General features: G+C 40.8%; 1 protein-coding gene across 1 annotated transcript in view; it reads right to left on the bottom strand.

Annotated features, from left to right (window-relative positions):
* DNAI3 (dynein axonemal intermediate chain 3) overlaps positions 1-25,846 on the bottom strand; it is a 79,171-nt gene that overhangs the window by 19,357 nt on the left and 33,968 nt on the right. The window contains exons 13-17 of the mRNA XM_064279961.1: positions 21,607-21,751; positions 19,678-19,765; positions 16,604-16,734; positions 8,145-8,208; positions 1,545-1,675 (exon numbers count right to left, since the gene is read on the bottom strand). Of these exons, the coding sequence (XP_064136031.1) occupies positions 1,545-1,675; positions 8,145-8,208; positions 16,604-16,734; positions 19,678-19,765; positions 21,607-21,751 (559 nt within the window). The remainder of the gene's footprint in view (positions 1-1,544; positions 1,676-8,144; positions 8,209-16,603; positions 16,735-19,677; positions 19,766-21,606; positions 21,752-25,846) is intronic.

Raw genomic sequence — 25,846 nt, 5'->3', positions numbered from 1 at the left:
AGGTGATTATCACTGCAGACCTTCATTTTGCTATCAGATGTCTGCTTCCCATGGAAACAGCTTCGGTAGCCAGGTAAAGCAAATGAAAACTCTTGTCAATCCTGGCTATGAGCTGCATGTTGAAAATGCACAGCAGGGTTGGCAAACTTGTGCTAAATAACTTTAAATGGAAGCATCTAATGGCTTATAAATATTGTTTGGAAGGGATCGTAGACCACTAAAGCCTCATGAGATCATCTCTTTTCTCTACCATGGGGCCATCTGCATTCTTTGGGAGGTTTTCACGGAGAAGGAAGATCAGAATGTGCTTTCTTCCCACTCTACGCGCCATCTGGCAAGCAGGCGTACCCACTGACCTACTTACATCTGCAGAGGCTAAACTAGACCATGGAGCTGCCTCTCATCCTCCAATACATGCATAAGAAACGCTCCTGTAGGGAATGAAGAATGTCACAGATTCGTGGACTCAGAAGCAGCACTTCAAACCTGTTCTCCTTACCGGGGGATAGCCAGGTTCCTGACCCCTGCAGAGACTCTGGACAATCTTGCCTGAATTTTCCTTTTCTTTTAAACTACAAAACTAATACTTTTTCATTGTTAAAAATAAAAGAAACACAAAAGCAAAAACCTCAAACTTTACAGAAGTACATTTGGTATAAAGTAGATGTCCTCTTGCTGATGGGCATTTAAGTAGTTTCCAGTTGTTTCAATGACAACATCCTCGCACATACATTCATCCACATTTCTTCGTGTATTTGTGTTAGAGTCCCAGAAGTGTAATCATTAGGTCAAAGAATATATATCTCTATATCTATCTCCAGCTGTGAACTATATATACATACATTTTTCATATTTTGATAATCTTGTCAAATTGCCCACAAAGGGATAGACCAGTTTAAACTCTCACCAAAATCAGTGTTTCTCCCATACCGTTGCTTTGCTAGATTTTATCAGTCTAATTTTTCCAGTTTAGTTTCTCTGCCTGGATCTAGCCGCTTTTCCTAACTGACCACCACATTCTTGTCACCGCCTCACCACTACCTCTGGCACATGTGTGTCTCTGGATGGGTCATGATCTACCAGGTAATGGACCACATAGCTTACTCCCTCTTTCTGAACCTACCAACATATTCCTGGTACCGAGCAAAAATGCCAGACCAAATGTTTCTCCTTGGGCTTATACAGTAATCAGCATCACACCTTTTATTTTAAATGGAGAAAAAAACATAAAAGCAAGTCATTGGCCCACAAAAACAAAAAAACCAGGCCCACAATATATATTATATCTCAAAGAAAAGATTATAAGTTTTCAGAGAACAAGGGACTTGTAAATGTTGTTTCACTCCCTCAGGAAAGAAAAGCAAATGGTTGTTTTTAAAAGGTTAACAGTGGTTCTGCTGACTAACTGGAGCCCTGGCCATCTGTTCTAATTTTCTAAGAAGTATCCCAAAGGCACTGTTATGTCAGAACAGTCTGTTGTTCTATTTGTCTTTCTCATTAACAAATGGCCACACACCCACTCATACATTTTCCATGCAACTTACCACAACACCTTCTTTCCAGATAGCCACATTCCATCCCCCAATGGACAGGATAATGTCCTTGTAAAAAGGTGACCTCTGAATAGTGTGGACGGCTCCATCATGGACAGTGTAGAGGTGAACTGGCTTCTTTGCTGTTGGAGTGGAAAAGGCCATTTCATCCTTAACAGTACTGTTTAGGTCCCCACAAGGAAGAATTGACAGGTCACCAATGGACAGATAGATCTCAATTAATGAAGTTAAAGAGTGGCGAGCCAGAGATCAGTTGGGGTAAATGAAACTATCAACTAATAGCTCCTCTTCCCCTTTTTGTGAAAAGTCCAAGGAACTTTACATTGAGGCCACTTCTCAGGCCTAGAGTGATTCTTTTTTTTTTAATTTTTATTGTGCTTTAAGTAAAAGTTTACAAATCAAGTCAGTCTCTCACACAAAAATTTATATACACCTTGCTACATACTCCCAATTGCTCTCCCCCTAATGAGACAACCCGCTCCCTCCCTCCACTCTCTCTTTTTGTGTCCATTTCGCCAGCTTCTAACCCCCTCTACCCTTTCATCTCCCCTCCAGGCAGGATATACCAACATAGTTTCAAGTGTCCACTTGATCCAACCAACATCCCTCTCCAACCCGTTGTCCAGTGCAATCCCTGTCTGAAGAGTTGGCTTTGGGAGTGGTTCCTGTCCTGGGCCAAAAGAAGGTCTGGGGGCCATGACCACCGGGGTCCTTCTAGTCTCAGGCAGACCATTAAGTCTGGTCTTTTTACAAGAATTTGGGGTCTGCATCCCACTGTTCTCCTTCTCCCTCAGGGGTTCTCTGTTCCGTTCCCCGTCAGATAGAGGGATTCTTTATGTTATTTATTTAACTCATTCATTCAGTCAGTAAATACTGGTGGATTGCCTACTTGTACCAGCTACTGTACAATGGTGAACAAACAGAATTCTGCCCTAATGGAGCTTACAGTCTGATGGGAAAGACAGTCAAACAACCCCAAAAATATACAATAAAACACTGAAGAGTGCCGTGAAGGAAAAAAAAAAAACTAAAAAAATAATAAAGGGACATAATTTAGACTGGATGGCCAGAAAAGGCTTCTCTGAAGATGAGTTGTCTAGGCCTGAGTACAGTGCAGCATGGGAACATTTTGGTGTGGAGGAATATTTTAGGTAGAGGGTACAATACACCAAAGTCCTGAGGAGAGAAAGTGGTGCCTTTTACAAGTTTGAGGAAGGCATTCTGACTGGGGTTTGGTAATCACAATCTGACTGGAGTTTGGTAATCACAATGTGAGAGGCATGAAACAAGTAGAAGAAAGGTAGGTGGAGATCACTCAGAGCCTTGTAGGAAAAGAGATTAGATTATATTCTAAGTACAGTATGTGTTCATGAGTCTTTTAGGCTTAAAAGTGAGATGTTCTGATAGATTTTTCCAAAAGATTCTCTGGCTGCTGAGAGGAGACTGGATTAGAGGGAGGTAAAAGCATAAGAAGGGAGTCGATGGGAGGCCATCATGGTAGTCCTGGTGAGAGATGATGGTGGCTTAGATTAGGTGCAATGGAGAAGAGTGGATGGTCAAGAAATACTTGGGAGCTGGCATTGCCAGGACTCGGAGACGGCTTAAATGGGAAGGGAGCAAGAGAGGAAGTATAGCCAATGGCAGCCTCGCTTCTGACAAGAGCAACTGGCTCAATGGAGTTTCCATTTATTGCAACTGGAATCACTAGAGAAGGAACAGTTTGGATGTTAACAGCAAGAGTACTGTTTAGTCCCTGCCCCAAACCTCTGAGATCTCTTTACCCAGCCATTGCTTGGGTTTCCTCCTGCCCCTCCTAATCCCCAGGCCCAGCTGTACTGTGGAGCTGGACGCTTCGCTCCCCGTTCCTTGCCACAAGCGCAGTCCCAGTGATGGCCATAAACAAATAATCCTGTTGAGGCTGAACCACAGTGCTGGGCTACTTTCTACTAAAACCACAAACTTATTCAGAAATCTTATCATATTAATTGCTATGTGAGCGCTGTTACCCGACCCTCCCCCCACCCCGCCAGAACACTGAATGGGGCATCATATACAAAAAGAGTTACTGAATCTTCTAAAAAGCTTATAAAGTAAAAATAAATAAATGAAAAAATTTAAATATAGCTCTTCTGGATTAGAAAAAAATAAAAATAAAAGAGCAATTTTCCTCCAGCCCAAGCCTCATCTTGAAGAGAGCATGAAGATATACTAGTCAGGCCATTCCTAAAGTGATGTGCAAGGTTCCTGGGAATTAGAGGCTTTCTTCCTGCTGCTGCCCCAGATTCTCAGAACCTGCTTTTGCCCTTAGGGCTAGAGGGGCTTCCCCAGACACCAGCTCACCTGGTAAGCAGGGTAGGGCAGGCGCCTGGAAGCCCTCTGAGAACTGTAATGATACCAGTGATAACAATATCAACAAAGATCAAGGTTATACTTTAAAATAACATGTTCATAGATAGACAAATGGCCACAAGCACGCACAAAGATGGTCAACGTCATTAGTCATTAGGGAAATACAAGTGAAAACCATAATAAAATACCACTTTACACCCACTAGGATGGCAAGGTTGGGGAGAAATTGGAACCCTCGTGCATTGCTGGTTAAAATGTAAAATAGTGCAGCTGCTGTGGAAAACATTTTGGCAGCTCCTCAATAAATTAAAAATAGAATACCATAAAACAAAACAAAAAACCTTGTACACGAATGCTCATAGCAGCATTGTTCACAATAGCTAAAACATAGAAACAACTCAAATGTCCATCGACTGATGAATGGATAAACAAAACACTATAGATCCATACAATGGAATATTATTCAGCCATAAAAGGGAATGAAGTACTGACACATGCTCAACATGGATGAACCTTGAGAACATTACGCTAAGTGAAAGAAGCCAGTCACAAGAGTCACATATGGCATGATTCCTTGTATATGAAATGTCTACAACAGGCAAATCCATAGAGATAGAATGCAGATTAGTGGTTGCCAGGGACTGGGAGTAGGGGAAGGGGGAAGTCAGGAGTGACTGCTTAATGGGAATGGGGTTTCCTTTCGGGGTGATGAGAAAGTTCTGGCCCCCGATTGCGGTGATAGTTGTACAGCACTGTGAATATAATTAATGCCACTGAATTGTATGCTTTGAAATGGTTAAAATGGTAAATTTTATATTCTATGTATCTTACCACAATAAAAAATAAATAACATGCTAGATGTTTTCGGCCTATAATAACTTCTCCTTTCTGGGGCGGGGTGGGTGAGGGAAGTGACTTTTCCTTCCCTTTGTTCTTTGAAAGACCTTAGGGAAAGGATGTTCCATCAATACACCAATGAATGCAGCTGCCCTAGAGCTATTATTAATTTTACTAATGGAGTGCCAGAGCCCACAGGCCATGTTATTTTAACAAAACTACAATAAACAAGAAGTAGTTTGTTCCAGAGTCATTATCTAATGCGGGTTTCAGTATAGTGATGAGGTTAAGAGCATGGACTCTGGCAGCCAGACTGCCTGGGTTCAAATCCTGCCAACGCCACTTATACTACTTAGCCCATAGGGTTGTTGTGAGGGTTAAACAAGTTGATCCATGGAAAGTGCTTAGAAGAGTGCCGGGCATGTGACATGCGCTGGTTTGTGAGCATACAAAATGATTATGTGAACTGTCATCACTCAGCCTGCATTTTCTGGCTTGTCACTTAGATTATTTAGAAATTTTGTTTAATTTGAACTTCTTCATCACACACTTCAGTCAGGGGGTTGGTAATCTGCCTTTCAGAAGTCTCTTCTTAGATGAGGAAATTATTTTTCCCTCCTAGTTCTGTATTCATGATAAGAACATGGGATTCCAAACAGACCAAGAGGGATGGGTCCCAGTCATTGCCTCTAATTGACATTTACTCAAGAAATCTACATGGTGTTTATGAAAGACACTGCTGCTGGCAGGTCCAAAGGAAAACATTGCCAGTTCACAGAATGTAAATAGAGCACATGGTTTACCGTTGAGAACATCTATGCATTGACTCTCATTGCATTTCAGCCATTATCCAATGGGAAAACCAGTGTTTTCCTTGTTACAAAATAATTGATGATTTTAAATAATTATTATAATCATTTGATTGAGTGGTTAAAGCTATTTCCCACTTTTTTGAATGAACTAAGTACGAAGAAATTAAAAGCTACCCTTCTTCCTTACCACCCACATCCCATTGGTCACAATGCCCTGCCATGTTAACCTTTAACTCTCTCTCCTACTTCCTCTGCTATACATCCCTGTCACCACACCTGTAGCTTAATCCTCACTATTTCTCACCTGTGCTATTGCAACTGGTCATCCTGGTTTCATTATAAATCCCACCAGTCAGTTAAGCCAGCCCCTGCTCTCCTGCCAGAGTGATTTTCTAATTAGATTGGTGGCTCTAGGATAAAGTCCAAAGCATTCAAGGCTTTTTGCCAACTGGACCCAAAAGTCGATCCTGCCACCTCTCCCGCTGCTCCCTTCCTTATTGCTATGCTTTGGTCATGAGATCTCCTCTCTGCTCCCTAATTGCCTGGTGTTCTTTTGGGTTTCCATCCCTTTGCATATGTTATTCTTTCTGCCTGGAATGTTTCCCATTTTCTCCATGTGGAAAACTCCTACTCACCCCCTTGAGGCCCAGATCAACTGTATTTCTTTTCAGTAAGACCTTTTCTTAATAGCACAAGAGTTTCAGTCCCTCCCTGGGCTCCACATCACTTTGGGTTTGCTTCCAAGTACAGTTCTAATGACACTACTATAAGTCACCATTAGTTTATGCATCTAACTTTTCCAATAGATCATGGGGACTTTTGGGGGAAGGATAATATCTTAGCCATCTCTATATCTCTAGCATCTAGCACACCGCCTGGCACAAAGGCGGTTCTCACTAATGATTTGATGAATGAATGAAAGATCAAACAAATACCCATAAGATTCAAACATAAAGCTTCTGAGTTTTAAGTTTATTATCATTGGTTATTTTATAAATAGAATCTATTTAAAACAAATAACCAAACCGCTTATCATAGGCCCTCTCAAAAGTTTAGAAAGCTGGTTCCAGGAAGATGTGGGGTTGGAAGAAAATTTCTGTGACCAGGAGGAAGCAGGGTTACCAGTACACAATCAGGCCATGGCACCAGGCCCTCAGCTTATAACCCAGATGTGTGGTAGAGACTGGCCTGCCAGAGGTGCTCAATAAACATTCATGAATTATGGACTAAGTAATTTATGAATAAGCATAAAAGAAGTTGAATGGAATTAATTATATTTAATTATACAATTTTGAGACATTCAAGTTTAAATCATGTAATTAGGAATGAACGGAAAGTAGAAAATGAGTATAAATCCTATATGCTCTTGACCAACCCTTGGGTCACACTTATTCCTCTCCTAGTGCCCCATTGTTACCAATAACACTTATTTGGTCCACATACATTTGGGTTTCTGGTCAGGTGATACCAAGTAAGAAAAGTAGGGATGCTTTTGCTTCGAGATTAAAATGGCTGCCCTGAAGGCTAGGCTGACAAAGAAAGCCTTCTCAAGTCTAAGGCATACTCTTACCTGTGGAAATAGACTCAGTAAAAGTGAACGGGGTGAAGTTTGGAGGTGAAGACCCAGCCCCAGCAACTGCTTTCTGCAGGTTATGACTCTGACTTCTGCCCTTCATCAGTCACTCATATTTCCACTTGTTCCAACCACTTGCAGTCCCCTTCTGCCAACATAACCTAGCTGCTCCTCCACACTGCTCCTGCCTGTGGCATTCTGAAGCCTTATTACCAGCCTTTACTTGTCCAGCAGTCCCAGGAGGGGCCCTCTTCCTTTGCATATGGCTATTCCACGCTTTGAAGTATAGTATAAATGTATTTTCATGCCATGATAAAAACCAAGGCTTTACACTAAGAAGCGACAATTGTAGTCAATCCCAAGGCTCTGAGCCTATTAAAGAGAGGGAGGTTTGCTTATTGGGGACCTGCACTCCTGACTCTGATTCCTGTCACACCTGGGCGTGACCCACATACCTCTGCTCAGCTGCCCAGAGCATCAGGACCCATGGGGCAGGGAAACACATGGGCACTACCTGTCTCAACCCTAAAAGAAAGTCCAGTAGTCACTTCTCCTGTACTGTCCTGGGGCCTTCAAGATCATTGTAAATGTAGTTTATAATCTCACACTGACTTTGATTTTTCCACACTGTTGAGCTACTGGGTGTCAAATTACCGAGACGGCATTGTTATTTTTTAATTAAACTGTCCAAATCTCTCAGTCATTTAAGTATTATATAGGCCAGTGGTCCTCAGATTTTGGTGTGAAAACAAATCACCTGGAGAATTTTATTAAAATCCAGATTTGGATTCAGTAAGCCTAGGGTAGCATCCAAGATTCTGTACTTCTAGCAAGCTCCCAGGTGATAACTATGCTGCTGGCTCAAGGCCCTTCCTTGGAACAACAAGTATATGGTCAGAACCATAGGTGCCCTCCCACCCATTAGCAAGGCTCAGTTACTCAGTACTCAGTGAGATTCCTCTGGGTAGGTTAATTTAAAAGGAACTTCTTATTAATAATGGGGCAGTCACCAAAACTTACCCATCAATCGTCCAGTGTCAGGGTCTCTTTCCATTTTCCAGTCTGTATATATCACTTCACCTTCCTAAAAATATTATACATTCCCAATGAGTTCAATGACAACTTAAGAGACAAAAGACCTCACATGCATGTGCTAAGCCTAATTGTAACCAAAAGCAAACACAGAATGACAGGTCAATTTAATCAAATAATAATTCAATACAGTAGGGGAGTAAAGGTTCAAACTGATTACTTGATTGCATGTTGAACAAACCCCCACGTGTCTGTCAGTTTGTCATACTGTGGGGACTTGTGTGTTGCTGTGATGCTGGAAGCTATGCCACCAGTATTCAGATACCAGCAGGGTCACCCATGGAGGACAGGTTTCAGCAGAGCTTCCAGACTAAGACAGACTAGCAAGAAGGACCCGGCAGTCTACTTCTGAAAAACATTAGCCAGTGAAAACCTTATGAATAGCAACAGAACATTGATATAGTGCTGGAAGATGAGCCCCCCAGGTTGGAAGGCACTCAAAAGATGACTGGGGTAGAGCTGCCTCCTCAAAGTAGAGTTGACCTTAATGACGTGGATGGAGTAAAGCTTTCAAGACCTTCATTTGCTGATGTGGCATGACTCAAAATGGGAAGAAACAGCTGCGAACATCCATTAATAATCAGAACCTGGAATGTACGAAGTATGAATCTAGGAAAATTGGAAATCGTCAAAAATGAAATGGAATGCATAAACATCGATATCCTAGGCATTAGTGAGCTGAAATGGACTGGTGTTGGCCATTTTGAATCAGACAATCATAGAGTCTACTACCCTGGGAATGACAACTTGAAGAGGAGTGGCGTTCATCGTCAAAAAGAACATTTCAAGATCTATCCTGAAGTACAACGCTGTCAGTGATAGGATAATATCCATATGCCTACAAGGAAGACCAATTAATACGACTATTATTCAAATTTACACACCAACCACTAGGGCCAAAGATGAATAGAAGATTTTTATCAGCTGCTACAGTCTGAAATTGATCGAACATGCAATCAAGATGCATTGATAATTACTGGCGATTGAAATGCGAAAGTTGGAAACAGAGAAGAAGGGTCAGTAGTTGGAAAATATGGCCTTGGTGATAGAAACAATGCCGGAGATCGAATGATAGAATTTTGCAAGACCAATGACTTCTTCATTGCAAATACCTTCTTTCACCAACATAGACGGCGACTAGAGGCATGGACCTCGCCAGATGGAACACACAGAAATCAAATTGACTACATCTGTAGTAAGACACCATGGAAAAGCTCAATATCATCAGTCAGAACAAGGCCAGGGGCCTACTGTGGAACAGACCATCAATTGCTCACATACAAGTTCAAGCTGGAACAGAAGAAAATCAGAGCAAGTCCACGGGAGCCAAAATATGACCTTGAGTATATCCCACCTGAATTTAGAGACCATCTGAGGAATAGATTTGATGCACTGAACACTAGTGATCACAGACCAGACGAGCTGTGGAATGACATCAAGGACATCATCCATGAAGAAAGCAAGAGGTCACTAAAAAGACAGGAAAGAAAGAAAAGACCAAGATGGATGTCAGAGGAGGCTCTGAAACTTGCTCTTGAGTGTCCAGCAGCTAAAGCAAAAGGAAGAATTGATGAAGTAAAAGAACTGAAGATTTCAAAAGGCCTCTTGAGAAGACAAAATCACGTACTATAACGACATGTGCAAAGAGCTGGAGATGGAAAACCAAAAGGGAAGAACATGCTCGGCATTTCTCAAGCTGAAAGAACTGAAGAAAAAATTCAAGGCTTGAGTTGCAATAGTGAAGGATTCCAAGGGGAAAATATTAAACGATGCAGGAAGCATCAAAAGAAGATGGAAGGTTAAACAGTTAGAAATAGAACTACCATACAACCCAGAAATCCCACTCCTCGGAATATACCCTAGAGATACAAGAGCCTTCACACAAACAGATATATGCACACTCATGTTTACTGCAGCTCTATTTACAATAGCAAAAAGCTGGAAGCAACCAAGGTGTCCATCAACGGATGAATGGCTAAATAAATTGTGGTATATTCACACAATGGAATACTACGCATCGATAAAGAACAGTGACGAATCTATGAAACATTTCATAACATGGAGGAACCTGGAAGGCATTATGCTGAGTGAAATTAGTCAGAGGCAAAAGGACAAATATTGTATAAGACCACTATTATAAGATCTTGAGAAATAGTAAAAACTGAGAAGAATACATACTTTTGTGGTTACGAAGGGGGGAGGGAGGGAGGGAGGGAGAGGGTTTTTTATTGATTAATCACTAGATAAGAACTGCTTTGGGTGAAGGGAAAGACAACACTCAATACATGGAAGGTCAGCTCAATTGGACTGGTCCAAAAGCAAAGAAGTTTCTGGAATAAAATGAATGCTTCAAAGGTCAGCGGAGCAGGGGCGGGGATCTGGGGAACATGGTTTGAGGGGACTTCTAAGTCAATTGGCAAAATAATTCTATTATGAAAACATTGTGCATCCCACTTTGAAATGTGGCGTCTGGGGTCTTAAATGCTAACAAGCGGCCATCTAAGATGCATCAATTGGTCTCAACCCACCTGGAGCAAAGGAAAATGAAGAACACCAAGGTCACACGACCACTAAGAACCCAAGAGACAGAAAGGGCCACATGAACCAGAGATCTACATCATCCTGAGACCAGAAGAACTAGTTGGTGCCCGGCCACAATCGATGACTGCCCTGACAGTGAGCACAACAGAGAACTCCTGAGAGAACAGGAGATCAATGGAATGCAGACCCCAAATTCTCATAAAAAGACCATACTTAATGGTCTGACTGCGACTAGAGGAATCCCGGCGGCCATGCTCCCCAGACCTTCTGTTGGCACAGGACAGGAACCATCCCCGAAGACAACTCATCAGACATGAAAGGGACTGGTCAGCGGGTGGGAGAGAGATGCTGATGAAGAGTGAGCTAATTATATCAGGTGGACACTTGAGAGTGTGTTGGCAACTCTTGTCTGGAGGGGGGGATGGGAGGATAGAGAGAGAGGGAAGCTGGCAAAATTGTCACGAAAGGAGAGATTGAAAGGGCTGACTCAATAGGGGGAGAGCAAGTGGGAGTACGGAGTAGGATGTATGTAAACTTAGATGTGACAGACTGATTGGATTTGTAAACGTTCACTTGAAGCTTAATAAAAGTTAATAAAAAAAAGAAGATGGAAGAAATACACAGTCATTACACTAAAAAGAATTAGTCGATATTCAACCATTTCAAGAGGTGGCATATGATCAGGAACCAATGGTACTGAAGGAAGAAGTCCAAGCTGCTCTGAAGCCATTGGGGAAAAACAAGGCTCCAGGAATTGTTGGAATGTCAATTGAGATGTTTCAGCAACAGATGCAGCACTGGAGGTGCTCACTTGTCTATGCCAAGAAATATGGAAGACAGCTTCCTGGCCAACTGACTGGAAGAGATCCATATTTATGCCTATTCCAAATGTAGAAATTGTAGAACAATATCATTAGTATCACACGCAAGCAAAATTTTGCTGAAGATCATTCAAAAATGGCTGCAGCAGTACATCGACAAGGAACTGCCAGAAATCAGGCTGGTTTCAGAAGAGGACATGGAACCAGAGATATCATTGCTGACATCAGATGGATCCTGGCTGAAAGCAGAGAATACCAGAAGGATGTTTACCTGTGTTTTATTGACTATGCAAAGGCATTCAGCTGTGTGGATCATAAGAAACTATGGATAACACTGGGAAGAATGGGAATTCCAGAACACTTAATTGTGCACATGAGGAACCTTTACATAGACGAAGAGGCCGTTGTTCGAACAGAACAAGGGGATACTGATTGGTTTAAAGTCAGGAAAGGTGTGCGTCAAGGTTGTATTCTTTCACCATACCTATTTAACCTATATGCTGAACAAGTAATATGAGAAACTGGACTATATGAAGAAGAACGGGGCATCAGGATTGGAGGAAAACTCAATAACAACCTGCATTATGCAGATGACACAACCTTGCTTGCTGGAAGTGAAGAGGACTTGAAGCACTTACTAATGAAGATCAAAGACCACAGCCTTCAGAATGGATTACACCTCAACATAAAGAAAACAAAAATCCTCACAACTGGACCAATGAGCAACATCATGATAAACGGAAAAAAGATTGAAGTTGTCAAGGATTTCATTTCACTTGGATCCACAATCAACAGCCATGGAAGCGGCAGTCAAGAAATCAAAAGACGCATTGCATTGGGCAAATCTGCTGCAAAGGACCTCCTCAAAGTGTTGAAGAGCAAAGATGTCACCCTGAAGACTAAGGTGCCCCTGACACAAGCCATGGTATTTTCAATCACATCATATGCATGTGAAAGCTGGACAATGAATAAGGAAGACTGAAGAAGAGTTGACACCTTTGAATTGTGGTGTTGGCAAAGAATATGGAATATACCATGGAGTGCCAAAAGAACGAACAAATCTGTCTTGGAAGAAGTGCGGCCAGAATGCTCCTTAGAGGCAAGGATGGCGAGACTGCATCTTACACACTTTGGACATGTTGTCAGGAAGTATCATGCTTGGCAGAGCACAGGGTCAGAGTACAGCGTCCTCGTTGAGGAAGACCCTCAACAAGGTGGATTGATACAGTGGCTGCAACAACGAGCTCAAGCATAGCAACGATTGTAAGGATGTCTCAGGACCCGGCAGTGTTTCGTTCTGTTGTGCATAGGGTCACTATGAGTCGGAACCGACTCGACGGCACCTAACAACAACAGCAATGTTGAACAAAAAAATGAGTTTGTTGCGTTTTTATCTACTTAGTGTAGATAAAAAAGGGAGACCGAAGAAGAATTGATACATTTGAATTATGGTGTTGGTGAAGAATATTGAATATACCATGGACTGCCAGAAGAATGAACAAATTTGTCTTGGAATAGGTATAGCCAGAATGCTCCTTAGAAGCAAGGATGCCAAGACTTCATCTCACAGACTTCGGACATGTTATCAGGAGGGATCAGTCCCTGGAGAAGGACATCATGCTTGGTAAAGTAGAGGGTCAGCAAAAAAGAGGACGACCCTCATTGAGATGGATCAACACAGTAGCTGCAACAATGGGCTCAAACATAGCAAGGATCATGCGGATGGCTCAGGACCAGGCAGTGTTTCCTTCTGTTGTACATAGGGTCGCTATGAGTCAGAATCAACTCAATGGCAACTAACAACAACAACAACACATTACAAAGACACTGTTTAATAAATATTTGTGAAATAAGAAAGAGTGAATGTGAATTTATAATATGGTGCTCACTACCTTTTAAAGTTGAGAACAGGAAACGAAGTTCTATCAAAATAAAATAAGAAGTAAAATGTATTTCATTTGTTGTCTATAGCCATCTTAAAGGTTAAGGGAGGATACAGACCAGTAAAGGTATTGCTAGTCTGCTGCCCTGTGAGGCACTTTGCGCAGTGCTGGCACTTCTCCCTCCTAAGGACCATTTACTGAGCACAAAGTGCTTGCTGCAGTTGTCAGTAGTTTTATGAGCATAATCCCCAACCCTCACCATAGCCCTATAAGAGAGCTCTTAAAATCTCCTGGGTCTCACAGCTGGTACGTGGAACAGCGAGAAGGAATCAAGTCACAGGGGAAGAGTTTGGATAAATTTAATAAGCATGTGTTGAGTTCCCATTATGCCAGTTAGTCACCCAGCTAGAAAACTTCACACCTGTCCCCATGCAGTCACCAGTCTGACAGTGCTACTCACACACTCACCTGTGTGGACATTCTCAGCCCCACTGCACAGGCCCTGGGTTGGTCTCCCTTCCCGACCTCTCTGCTTCCAGGGTTCCACTCCCTCCACCTTAGCCCTCCACCAGAGTGTTTGTAGTCTAGAGGGCCTTCCTTAACCACCATCTCCAAAGTAGGAGGCTCAGCCACATCAAGAGTTGGGAGAAGAGCATCCCACTAGAGTGTCAGCCCCACAGGGCAAGGAATTTTATCTGTTTTGTTCACTGCTACACCCCCAGGCCCAAGAACAGTGCCTAGCATATGTTAAATGCTCAATAAATATCAACTGAATGATGGATGGAAACCCTGGTGGCGTAGTGGTTAAGTGCTACAGCTGCTAACCCAAGAGTCAGAAGTTCAAGTCTGCCAGGCGCTCCTTGGAAACTCTACAGGGCAGTTCTACTCTGTCCTATAGGGTCGCTATGAGTAGGAATCGACTCGACAGCACTGGGTTTGATTTGGTTTTTTGGAATGATGGATAAAGAAGTTCCAAGCAAAGCAAGGGCTGTAAAGGCAGGAAAGAGCTTGATGTATAAGAAGAATGTGAGAAAAATCAGAGCAGTTGGAGTGAATCAGAGGGAGAACGGTGCAGATGGGTTGAGGGATAAGCAGGAGCCAAGTTATGCAGAATCTTACAGGCCATAGTGTGAAGAGTTTGGATTTTATCTGTGTTGCGCTGAGTTGCCACTGATAAGAGTTTAAATGGGGGTGTGTCATACTTAAAAATTTCTGTTTTAAGATCTTATGGTCCTTTAGCTTTCTCAAGTTGACCTCACTGTGTCATTCCGCTGCTTAGAAATCTTTGGTATGAAACTGAAGTTATAAAATAATTACCGAACATGGCAGAAAAGGCCTGTTGGTAATTGACCTGGCATTCGAGGCCTATCTTCCTCTCTTACACCAAACTATTCCACAATCTCCACACGAATCCTGTTGTTGTTGGCTGCCATTGAGTCAGCCCCCAGTTCGTGGCGCCACCATGTGTTACAGAACAGAACTGCTCCATAGGGTTTTCTTGGCTGTTATCTATATGGAAGCAGATCACCAGGCCTTTCTTCCATGGAGCTGCTGGGTGTGTTCAAACTGCCAACCTTTGGGTAGCAGCCAATTGCAAACCACTCGCACCACCCAAGCTCCTTAGACAAATCTTAGACTTTCATCACTCCAAAATGTTGTTCAGGCTGTTACGTCTGCTTGGAATGTGTCCTCACAGTGATCTTTCAGGTTCCTTCTCAACCTCCAGTGTCCCACAAGCTCACAGATCACTTCTGTGAGGCTCCCTCAATCTCCCCCTTCTAGTTCATGCAGCCTCTGAACAGGCGCAGGCATCTATCATACTGCCCATGTATCTGCTCCTTGACAAGGCAAGGAACATCCTGAGGACTGGGACTGGGCTAGCCATCTGTGATCTCAGCGCCTAGTGCTGTGCCTGCCAGCTCTCAAAGGCATGTGGAATTGATGGATCCCCCCCTTTTTCTTCTCATAATACTAAAATGTGAATACTAATTGTATTCCCATGAGACTGAGCTATGGCATTTCCTCATGGTGGTATGGCCTGGGAGAAATTCCCATTATTTCAGGGAAATAGAGTTATGAACAAAAGAGCAGCTCTGACTCTGTATGACTGTGGATTAAGTTCTGAGCCTCAGTTTCATCTGTACAGTGGGGGTACTAATATAAACCTTATAGCAGTATTGGGATTAAATGAGATATAATTTGGGAAATACCTAGCACGGACCCTGTTCTTATTCATTGCTATCGAGTCAATTCCAACTCATGGCGACCCCATGCGTGCAGAGTAGAACCACTCTATAGAGTTTTCAAGGCTGTGACCTTTTGGAAGTCGATGGTCAGGACTGTCTTCCAAGGTACCTCTGTGTGAGTTCAAACCACCAACTTTGTGGTTAGTAGTCAAGTGCTTAAATGTTTGTGCCACCCAGGGGCTCTATATAGACCCTAATAAATGATAAAAATGTCTAATAAATGTATGCTCTTGGTTATCATAATAGATGCTGAAAAATGGCAGCCATTATAGTTATTATAATCGTTATTTATCTTTTGAATTGAGTGAGTTTTTCACTATCTTTCCTACTAGACCATGCTATTCTAAAAAACAGCATATTTGCTTAGGAATACCTAATATTTAGCATGGTTTCTTCCACATGGTATAGGTGTTTGACAAACATTTGTAGATTGATCAATAAATTATTGATAAAAAGGGTCATACCTAATTTTATGGGGTTTTCTACATTTGTTCAGGAGCATTTCAAATGTGAAACTATGAGCCATCGAGGTTTAAAACTTTAAATGCAAATAAGTATATTAAAATATGAAAATGGTATAAATATAAACCAAATCCTTTGCTGTCGAGTCGATTCCAACTCATAGTGACTCTATAGGACAGAGTAGGACTGCCCCATAGGGTTTTCAGGGATATAAATCTTTACAGAAGCAGACTGCCACATCTTCCTCTGGCTGAGTGCCTGGTGGGTTCAAACAGCTGACCTCTCGATTAACAGCCGAATGCTTAACCACTGTGCCACCGGGCTCCATAAATATTATAAGTGCTCATAAAGCACACATGTACAATAGGGAGTACAATAATATATTTCAGTGTAATTAGAAGTATTACTTTTAAAAGCAGGTAATTCCAACTTACCTCCGTTCCCATAAAGAACTTTGTGGAAAAGTCTTCTATTGGCTTAAGAGGATTGGCCAGCCCAGCTTCCAGATTCTGGTACGGGTTCATTTCGCCTACCTTCATTGCTTTGTCCTGGGCTAACAGTTTCTCTTTCAGAGGAGTATAGATAGAAAAAGCACATATTTACAGTGAAAGATCTTTTTTAAAAAATATAGCTTTCAGTTTCTGCTCGTAGTCACACACAGCCACCCCATTCCCTCCCCAATGTGGTGGGCAAGTCCAAACATTTTTGGACTTCTAACTTAACAGTAGGACCCTTTTCTCAAACTGAAGCTTATGTGGAATTCCCTGCACGTAAAACTGATCACAGGGGTGTAGGGTTTGAGCAACAAGGAAAGGGGCTTCATCAATAGTTTAAAGAGGATGAGGCCAGAGAAAAATGTTATCATCAACTATGTCTACTCAGGCTTGACTGGAATAACTTTTCGGTATTTACTAAAGTCAAGGTCATGCTTATAGGACGTGGATTTACCATCATTGAGGATAGTAATCAGAATTGCAGCTAACATTGTATGCATACTATATGCCAAGCACTAAACTGTGTGCTTTAACCAAAACCAAACCAAACCCAGCTCCGTCTAGTCAATTCCGACTCATAGCGACCCTATAGGACAGAGTAGAACTGCCCCATAGAGTTTCCAAGGAGCACCTGGTGGATTCGAACTGCCGACCGTTTGGTTAGCAGCCCTAGCACTTAACCACTATGGCACCAGGGTGTTCGCTTTAGGTGACTTATTTCATCAGTTCAACACCTCCTGAGGCAATTAAGCACTAATCCTTCTTTAAGGATGAGTAGACTGAGCCTCAGAGACGTTAGTGCTCAAGGGCTCACACTGGTGGCCAACACTTACTGTGAGTTAACTTTGTACTGTTGTCAGTGCTAATGTTAACAGTCACTTTATCTTCACAATACTCTGTGGTGTAGTTACCTTTATTGTCTACTCCCCTTTCCTCCTCCTTTCTTTTTAAACAGGTTAAAAAGAAATAAAGAAGAGTAAAGTAATTTGTCCTGGTGAAATAATAAATTGCTGTGTGGGAATTCAAACCCAGACCACGAACTCCAGAATCCACACCCCTAACCACTATGTTAATTGCTTAGAAAATATCACACGTTCTGAAGGCAATTCCAAAAGAGGAATTCCAAAACCATTTAGAGCAAAGGCTTTGTCATTAGAATAAATATATAAAAAAAAAAACCAGTGCTGTCAAGTCGATTCCGACTCATAGCGACCCTATAGGACAGAGTAGAGCTGCCCCCATAGAGTTTCCAAGGAGCGCCTGGCGGATTCGAACCGCCCACCCTTTGGTTAGCAGCCATAGCACTTAACCGCTACTGCCACCAGGATTTCCAGAATAAATATGAAAACCAAAAAACCCAGTGCCGTCGAGTCGATTCCAACTCATAGCGACCCTATAAGGCAGAGTAGAACTGCCTCCATCGAGTTTCCAAGGAGTGCCTGGTGGATTCGAACTGCCGGCCCTTTGGCTGGCAGCTGTAGCGCTTAACCACTAGCCACCAGGGTTTCCAAATAAACATCCCAAAAAACCCAATGCCGTCGAGTCGACTCCTACTCATAGCTTCTTAAAATGACTACTGAAAGGGCCCAGACTATAACGGACCTAAAATGGCAGGCAAACGGTGAGCGGCCTGTGGCCACTAGGTGGCAACAGAGTACTAGGCACTGACTCTGAGTGAGCCTCTTAAAAACTTATTTCCAATCCCTTTATGAACTGATTTAACCAAATATGTCTTTCTTAAGCAGAAAATAAGCACTTTATAAATATCTGTTAAATACATGAAAGTATGGGCCATGTTGGCACAGTGCCTGACCCATGGCTGGAATTCAATAAATTGTAACCATAATCATAATAAAGGAAGGGGAGGAAAAAAACAAAAACATGCCTTAGAGTCCCACTGGAATAAAGCTGGCCCAAATAAACCAGAAAGCATTACATCCAATGTTTCATATTTTACTGCTTTGAAAATGTCTATGAAAACGTAGTGATGCCATTTTTTTCCTTTTTTAGCATGAGCTCTTGGGTTACATCTACAAAATACATGGCTCCAAAGTGAAATTTCGCTCAAGCTGGGTATCAAGCATGGTATGTTTTTGTTAGACTTCCTATTATTATTTAAATGAACACTGAAAAATTTATAAGTGGAAATCCTTTTGATAAGGCAAATGTTTGGAAAATATTTCAATTGCTAGTTATTCTTGGAGATTTTCATCATGTGTCACTCTCAAGGTGAGATATTTGTGCACACCTTTATTTGAATTAATCTTGTACTCCTATAAGGCACCCTTCATTTATGTCAACAAAGATGAACGGGTTGAATGGAGATACATGTAAAAGTGAATTGCTCTATCTTATTCAGTTTTATCATGGTGCTATACAAATATTAATTTTTCTATTATATTCTGGCTGAGAACGGTAATTTCTTTCTTAGTACTTCCCAATTTACTTGCTAGACTTCAGGTGTGTTCCATTCTATAGAGTTATTCTTTAAGCATAAACATTCATTACGTGGGCTTCATTAAATTTTTTTTTTAAATAATGAGTTTCAAAAAATACATAAATGTGCTTAATAAACATTTGTGAAACTGAATTGACTGAGTTTTGTTAATTTTTTTGTGTGCGTAAGTAGTTTTAATGTGCTGGCTACACAGCTATTACTGTTATGGTTAGCTGCTGTCATGTCTGCCCATGACTCATGGCAACCTCATGTGTTACAAAGTAGAACTGCCCCATAGAGTTTTCTTGGCTGTAATCTTTATGGAAGCAGTTCACCAGGACGTTCTTCTATGAAGCTGCTGGATAGGTTTGAACCACCAACTTTTAGGTTAGCAGCCACTTGCAAATTGTTTGTGCCACCAAGCCCCTATAGCTATTATAAAGTTCCATATTGGGGGTTTTGATTTTCTTTGTACTTTTTACAAAGGGGACTATCATAGCAAGCAATTCACCTCAGACGTAATCAGCCACTAACACTCAACCTACTAAACACCTTTTTAATAAAGCAAAGCAGTTACCTTCTGATCTGTAAAGGAGATGCTCTTCGCTCAGGCTTATCTTGGTTGGGCAGTGTTCTAAACTTGTTTCACCCTTAGACAGCCTTAACTTTCGGGAGAACATATAAGAAAGATTATTCCCATATATCCCTGTGTGATTTGTCCTTGCCTCTCCCTTCTGCCTCCAGATTGCCGTTTCCTGCCTCCTTCTCCCTTCCTCTTTCTCTTTCAGATTCCTAGTTGCTTTTCTCCATGGAAAATACCTAAACCACAGTTCCTACAACTTTCCCACTGAAGAGGTGCTCATCTGGGGGGCAGAACTGCAAAATCTCTAGTCTTCATGTGTTGTTTTCTTTGCAAAAATGTCTTATATTCCATCCTGTTAGTTTTAATATAAAAATAATGGTGCATTCCTCTCTTTCCTAATTCTTTCAGTTAAATGAAACTCCAGGGGCTGAGCAGGGACTATGCACCCACCTGGCCACCAATGGATCCCTTCAGGGATATGCGTGCACATGAGTATCAGAAGCGGCCACAATGGAAAACTGTTACATTTTACATTTTTTCTTTATCACCCCCCTCCTCCATTTTCTCCTCCAGAATGTTTACATGCTCTGCAATTATTCTGAGGGTGTTTTGTTTTTTTTAAACTAGATACAGCTCAAACACTTCTACTTCAGAAAATTTCTAATCCTCTCTTTCCAGTTTTTTTCCATCTAACTCAGGAACATTCTCTTCCCTTTGTGGTCATTCTTCCATTGAGAGCAAACACATAAGGATGTAACTCTACTGATAGTGATAAGGCAAAAGAAAAGAAAAGTCTTAAGTTTGGAATTAAAATTAGACATCTACAGAAAGAGAGCCATCAGCCTCAGAAATCTATTCAGACTTTCTATACCCATCATATCCACAGGCTTGTCTTTCTCAAATTAATACTGCTTTTCTTCAAGATCTGCTATTCAAGATAAGTACAAATCATTTCTCACTCAGCCACTGCTCAGTTTTGTTTGGTCATAGGCATTACAATAATACCATTTTCTACCATTGATATGCAAAATATGCAGAATTTTGGCTACAATAGAGGTAAAATTAGCTTTTCTGGGATAACCTGGGAGCCTGTCAATTTTCAAGAAACTGATATGCATTTGAATATTATATAAACCATTTGTAAGTTGTGACTTGCTTATACATGAAAATATCAAGGCTCAAGTTCAGGATGCTTGTGACTTCTGGCCTGATCCAAGCAGACATCGTAAGAATTCTCATTCAAAGAATTCACTGGTTAAATGAGTACATGAACTGTAAAGTCCTGTGTTAATTTGAGCTGCTTTACTTTTAACGTGTGCATATTTGTGTATGTATACATATTATATGGTGTATACACCTTCTCCTCACGTATCAACTATCTCATTATCTGACATTTCGAATTTACAACAATAGTAAAAAATCTGCTATCTGACTATTTTGCACATTAATGACATATGTCTGGCAGTAACGAACACCAAGGTGTGAGGTGAGCGTAATGGTGGGTGTGATTGTTAAGGTTATGTGTCAGCTTAGCTGGGCCATGATTCTCAGTGGTTTGACGGTTGGGTAAGGACGCAATTTGGCTGTTATATAATGATATAGTCATTTTCCATTTTGTGAGGCAATGTGGTCATACTCCATTCACATAATGCCAATTTTGCATAACAACCTGGTCTTTGGGACCTAAATACATCATAAGTGAGGAGAGGGTGTATAAGCAAATTCCCAAAACCCAGTGCTGTTGAGCCTATTCTGACTCATAGCAACCCTATAGCACAGAGTAGAACTGTCCCAGAGAGTTTTCAAGGAGCACCTGGCGGATTCGAACTGCCGACCCTTTGGTTAGCAGCCATAGCACTTAACCACTACGCCACCAGGGTTTCCATAAGTGAATTAGGATGGAATAAATCCCATGTTACTTACCTTAGTGAGAGGTTTCCAGGAGAGATCTAGATGCAAAAAAGTAGATGGTATATCATAAGGAATTTCAATACTTTCTTCTTTCTTTTTCTCTGTCTGCTGGGGGGTTAAAGTTTTCTGTGGTCTGATGTCCCAAAAACATATTGTGCTAAAAAAAAATCAAAGTTTTATTTTATTTTTTTTAGTGAGTACTAATAAGAAGTATAACCTTAGGACTGCCATTAGAAAATACAGCCACGTCATGGTAGCTTCACGGATACATCCAAACTCCCTGATGGACTGAATTGCTGGGCAGAGAGCTGTGGGGACCATGGTCTCGGGGAACATCTAGCTCAATTGGCATAACATAGTTTATAAAGAAAATGTTCTACATTCTACTTTGATGAGTAGTGTCTGGAGTCTTAAAAGCCTGTGATTGGCCATCTAGAATACTCCATTGGTCTTACCCCTTTGGGAACAAGGAAGAATGAGGAAAACTAAAGATAAAAGGAAAAAATTAGTCCAAAGGACTAATGGACCGCATCTACCATGGCCTCCACCAGACTGAGTCCAGTACAACTAGGTGGTGCCCGGCTACCACCACTGACTGCTCTGACAGGGATCACAGTAGAGGGTCCCTGACAGAGCTGGAGAAAAATGTAGAACAAAATTCTAACACAAAAAGAAAGACCAGACTTGAGGGCCTGACAGAAGACTGGAGAAACCCTGAGAGTTTGGCCTCCGGACACCTTTTTAGCTCAGTAATGAGGTCACTCCTGAGGCGCACCCTTCAGCCAAAGATCAAACAGGCCATGGAACAAAACAAGACAAAAAGGGCGCTCCAGCCCTCGGGCAGGGACTAGAAGGCAGGAGGGAACAGTAAAGCTGGTAATAGGGAACCCAGGGTTGAGAAGGGAGAGTGTTGACATGTGGGATTGTTAACCAATGTCATACAACAATGTGTTACTGTTTGATGAGAAACTAGTTTGTTCTGTAAACCTCATCTAAAGTACAATTAAAAAAATATATAGCCACAGTCACATTGCTAACTGTGGCTATATTTTAATGTCTCTGAAACTAAAATTATTATGAAATGGGACTGTTTTGCACTTTATATTTTAGAGGATTGTACAATGTATAGAGTTATTTAACAACTTCCCTAGTCTTGAGACTAATATTACTATCATATATGAGACTTGACTTTGGAGGCTGATGTCATCTCTTTTTAATATAACAGCTTTTTGAGATTTAATTCTTATACCATATAATTCATCCACTCAAAGTGTACAATTCAATGGTTTTTAGTATATTCACAGAGTTGTGCAGCCATCACCACAATCAATTTTAGAACATGCTTATCATCCCTAAAAGAAACCCCTTGTCCTTTAGCAGTCACTCCCCATTTTCCTCTACTCTCCTCATCCCCAGCCCTGGGCAGCCACTACTCTGTATTCCATGTCTGTAGATTTGCTCGTTCTGGACATTGCATATAAATGAAATCATACAATCTGTGGTCTTCTGTGACTGGCCTCTTTGACTTAGCATATAATGTTTTTGAGGTTTATCCATGTTGTGGCATGTAGCAGTATTTCATTCCTTTGTATTGCCAAATAATATTCCATTGTAGGATATACCTCACGTTATAAATCCATCCATCAGTTGACGGACATTGAGCTGTGTCCACTTTTTGGCTTTTCATGAATAATGCTGCTATGAACATTCGTGTACAAGTTTCTGTGTGGATACATGTTTTCATTACTCTTGTGTGTATTCATAAGATTGGAATTCAGAAATTGACAGACTATATTCCTAACGTGGCTGTGCCATTTCCATTTCCATTAGCAGTATATGAGTGTTTCAACTGATCAGCATCCTTGCCAATGTTTGTCATTGTTTGTCTTTTAGTTATACTCACCCCAGTGGGTGTGAAGTGGAATCTCAGTGTTGTTTTAGTTTGAGTTTGCTTGAGGTTTTGGTTCCATATATAGGAAATCATTGCCTAACCCAAGGTCATGAAGATCTACACCCATTTTTTTTTCTGGGAGTTTTATAGTTTTAGCTCTTTCTTCTTTTTTTTTTAATTTTGTTGTTGTTGAGAATATTCACAGCAAAACATACACCAATTCAACAGTTTCTGCATGTACAATCCAGTGACATTGATTACATTCTTTGAGTTGTGCAACCATTCTCACCCTACTTTTCTGAGTTGTTCCTCCCTCGTTAAAATAAACTTAACTACCCCCTAAGGTTCCTATCTAATCCTTTGAGTTGCTGTTGTCAATTTGATCCCATAAAGAGCATAATGCTCAAGACAGACATTTTTTATTAGTTAACCTAGACTACTCTTTGGTTTTAAGAAGACTGCAGGGGATATTTTTTGGTTTAAGGTTTAATGATTATCTCAGGGCAATAGTTTCAGGGGTTCATCCAACCTTCATGGCTCCAAGAAGTCTGAAGTCCATAGAATTTGAAATTCTGTTCTGCATTTTCCCCATTTTGATCAGGGTTCTTCTATAGAATCTTTGATTCCATAGAATCTTTTGTATCAGGAATGCTGGTGGTGCAATGGTTAAGTGCTCAGCTCCGAAAGGTCAGCAATTCGCACCCACCAGCCGCTGTGTGGGAGAAAGATGTGGCAGTGTGCTTCTGTAAAGATTTGTAGCCTTGGAAACCCTGTGGGGACGGTTCTACTCTGTCCTATAGGGTTGCTATGAATTAGAATTGTCTGGGTGGCAGTGTTTTTTTTTTTTTTTTTTACTTTAATATAAAGGCTTTGTGTTAATTATGTGAAAACATGGTGGCGTTGTGGTTAAGTGCTATGGCTGCTAACCAAAAGGTCGGCAGTTCAAATCTACTAGGCGCTCCTTGGAAACTCTATGGGGCAGTTCTACTTCGTCCTATAGGGTGGCTATGAGTTGGAATCGACTTGACGGCAGTGAGTTTGGTTTGGTTTATAAGATGATGATGATGCCCAAGAGTATACCATATTATCTCTATAATTTCTATCACTGAGGTTATGCGTAGCCTAATTAGTGAATTTAAAGTGTTATTAAAGAATTTAGATGTGTAAGTTAAAGTATTTGGATAAATAGGTAGTAACTCAAGTAAAACTAGCAAAACCTTTATTTATATGGTTTATTTAATTACTATTAATCATTTATTCATTGTAATAATGAATAAATGTTTGATGTTAATAAAAATATTCATAATCTTTACCCTGTCAAAACATAAATCCTCAAGAGACCACTGGAAAAAAAAAAACCCAGTGCTGTCTGCAAATGACATATTAAGGTTTGCTTTTAGTTGGTTTTAAACAGTTTTTTCAAAATGATATAGCCGTATGGAATCATATTTATAACATTAATTTCCATTATTCATGAATGGTTAAGCTAAATACAGATGACTTCATTTGAACTTTCTACATGAATCAATCACAAATTCTTAATTAAGAGAACCTAATTTTATCTTATTTTATGTTAGAGGATCCTTAGCATGGCTGAAGTCTAAAGGTTAGGGCTGATGAGTTTTTTCGATAACTAAAGCTTTAGTTTTTCTAAATATGTAATTTTTTTTTACTTTAGAAACTTTTGAAGGAAGTATTTTCAGTATATTCTATGTTTAGTAAACCTAGAAACATAGTTCTAGTAAAAATAGAAACATAGTAAAACAGTTCCACGTTTATATAAACATAATATTTCAACCAATCAACTTTCTGCCTTCTTTGTTCTTTCTTTCCTATCTTTCTTCTTTCTTTTCAATCTCAAGGGACATCACTATAAACAAAAACCAAGGACCTGTGTCTTCAATAAGAACATGCACTATTCTAGGTCTGTTAAAAAAAAAAAAATTTTTTTTTAAGGTGCTTCTAAATGTTCTCCAAGGCTACTGAGGGACATAGAGATTTACATGCTGTTTCTTACAACCAACATTATAGCATTTGCCCATGAAATTGTAACATAATTTTAATTGTTTCATAATATTCCATATAATCCTATAGGTGACATCTGTTGTTTTTGCTTGAGCAACAGTTCCCATGTTTTTCTTTGGCAAAAGCATTCTAATTATTAGAGAACTGCCCTTTCCCTATTACATACAATCCTGTTGCTATTCTTTCCCTGGCCAAAGGAGTGCTCTCATGATGCAACAGATCCCATCAGATTCTGTCCTTTCACTCTGATCCTGAGTAAAGTGACACATAGATACAAAATGGCTGGAACCGATTCGTTCAAATGGAAGGGGCTGGCCATTTGTTCCTAGTATTCAA

This window comes from Loxodonta africana, chromosome 3, assembly GCF_030014295.1.
Source record: "Loxodonta africana isolate mLoxAfr1 chromosome 3, mLoxAfr1.hap2, whole genome shotgun sequence".
Lineage (NCBI taxonomy): Eukaryota > Metazoa > Chordata > Mammalia > Proboscidea > Elephantidae > Loxodonta > Loxodonta africana.
This window is presented reverse-complemented; position numbering and strand designations above follow the sequence as displayed.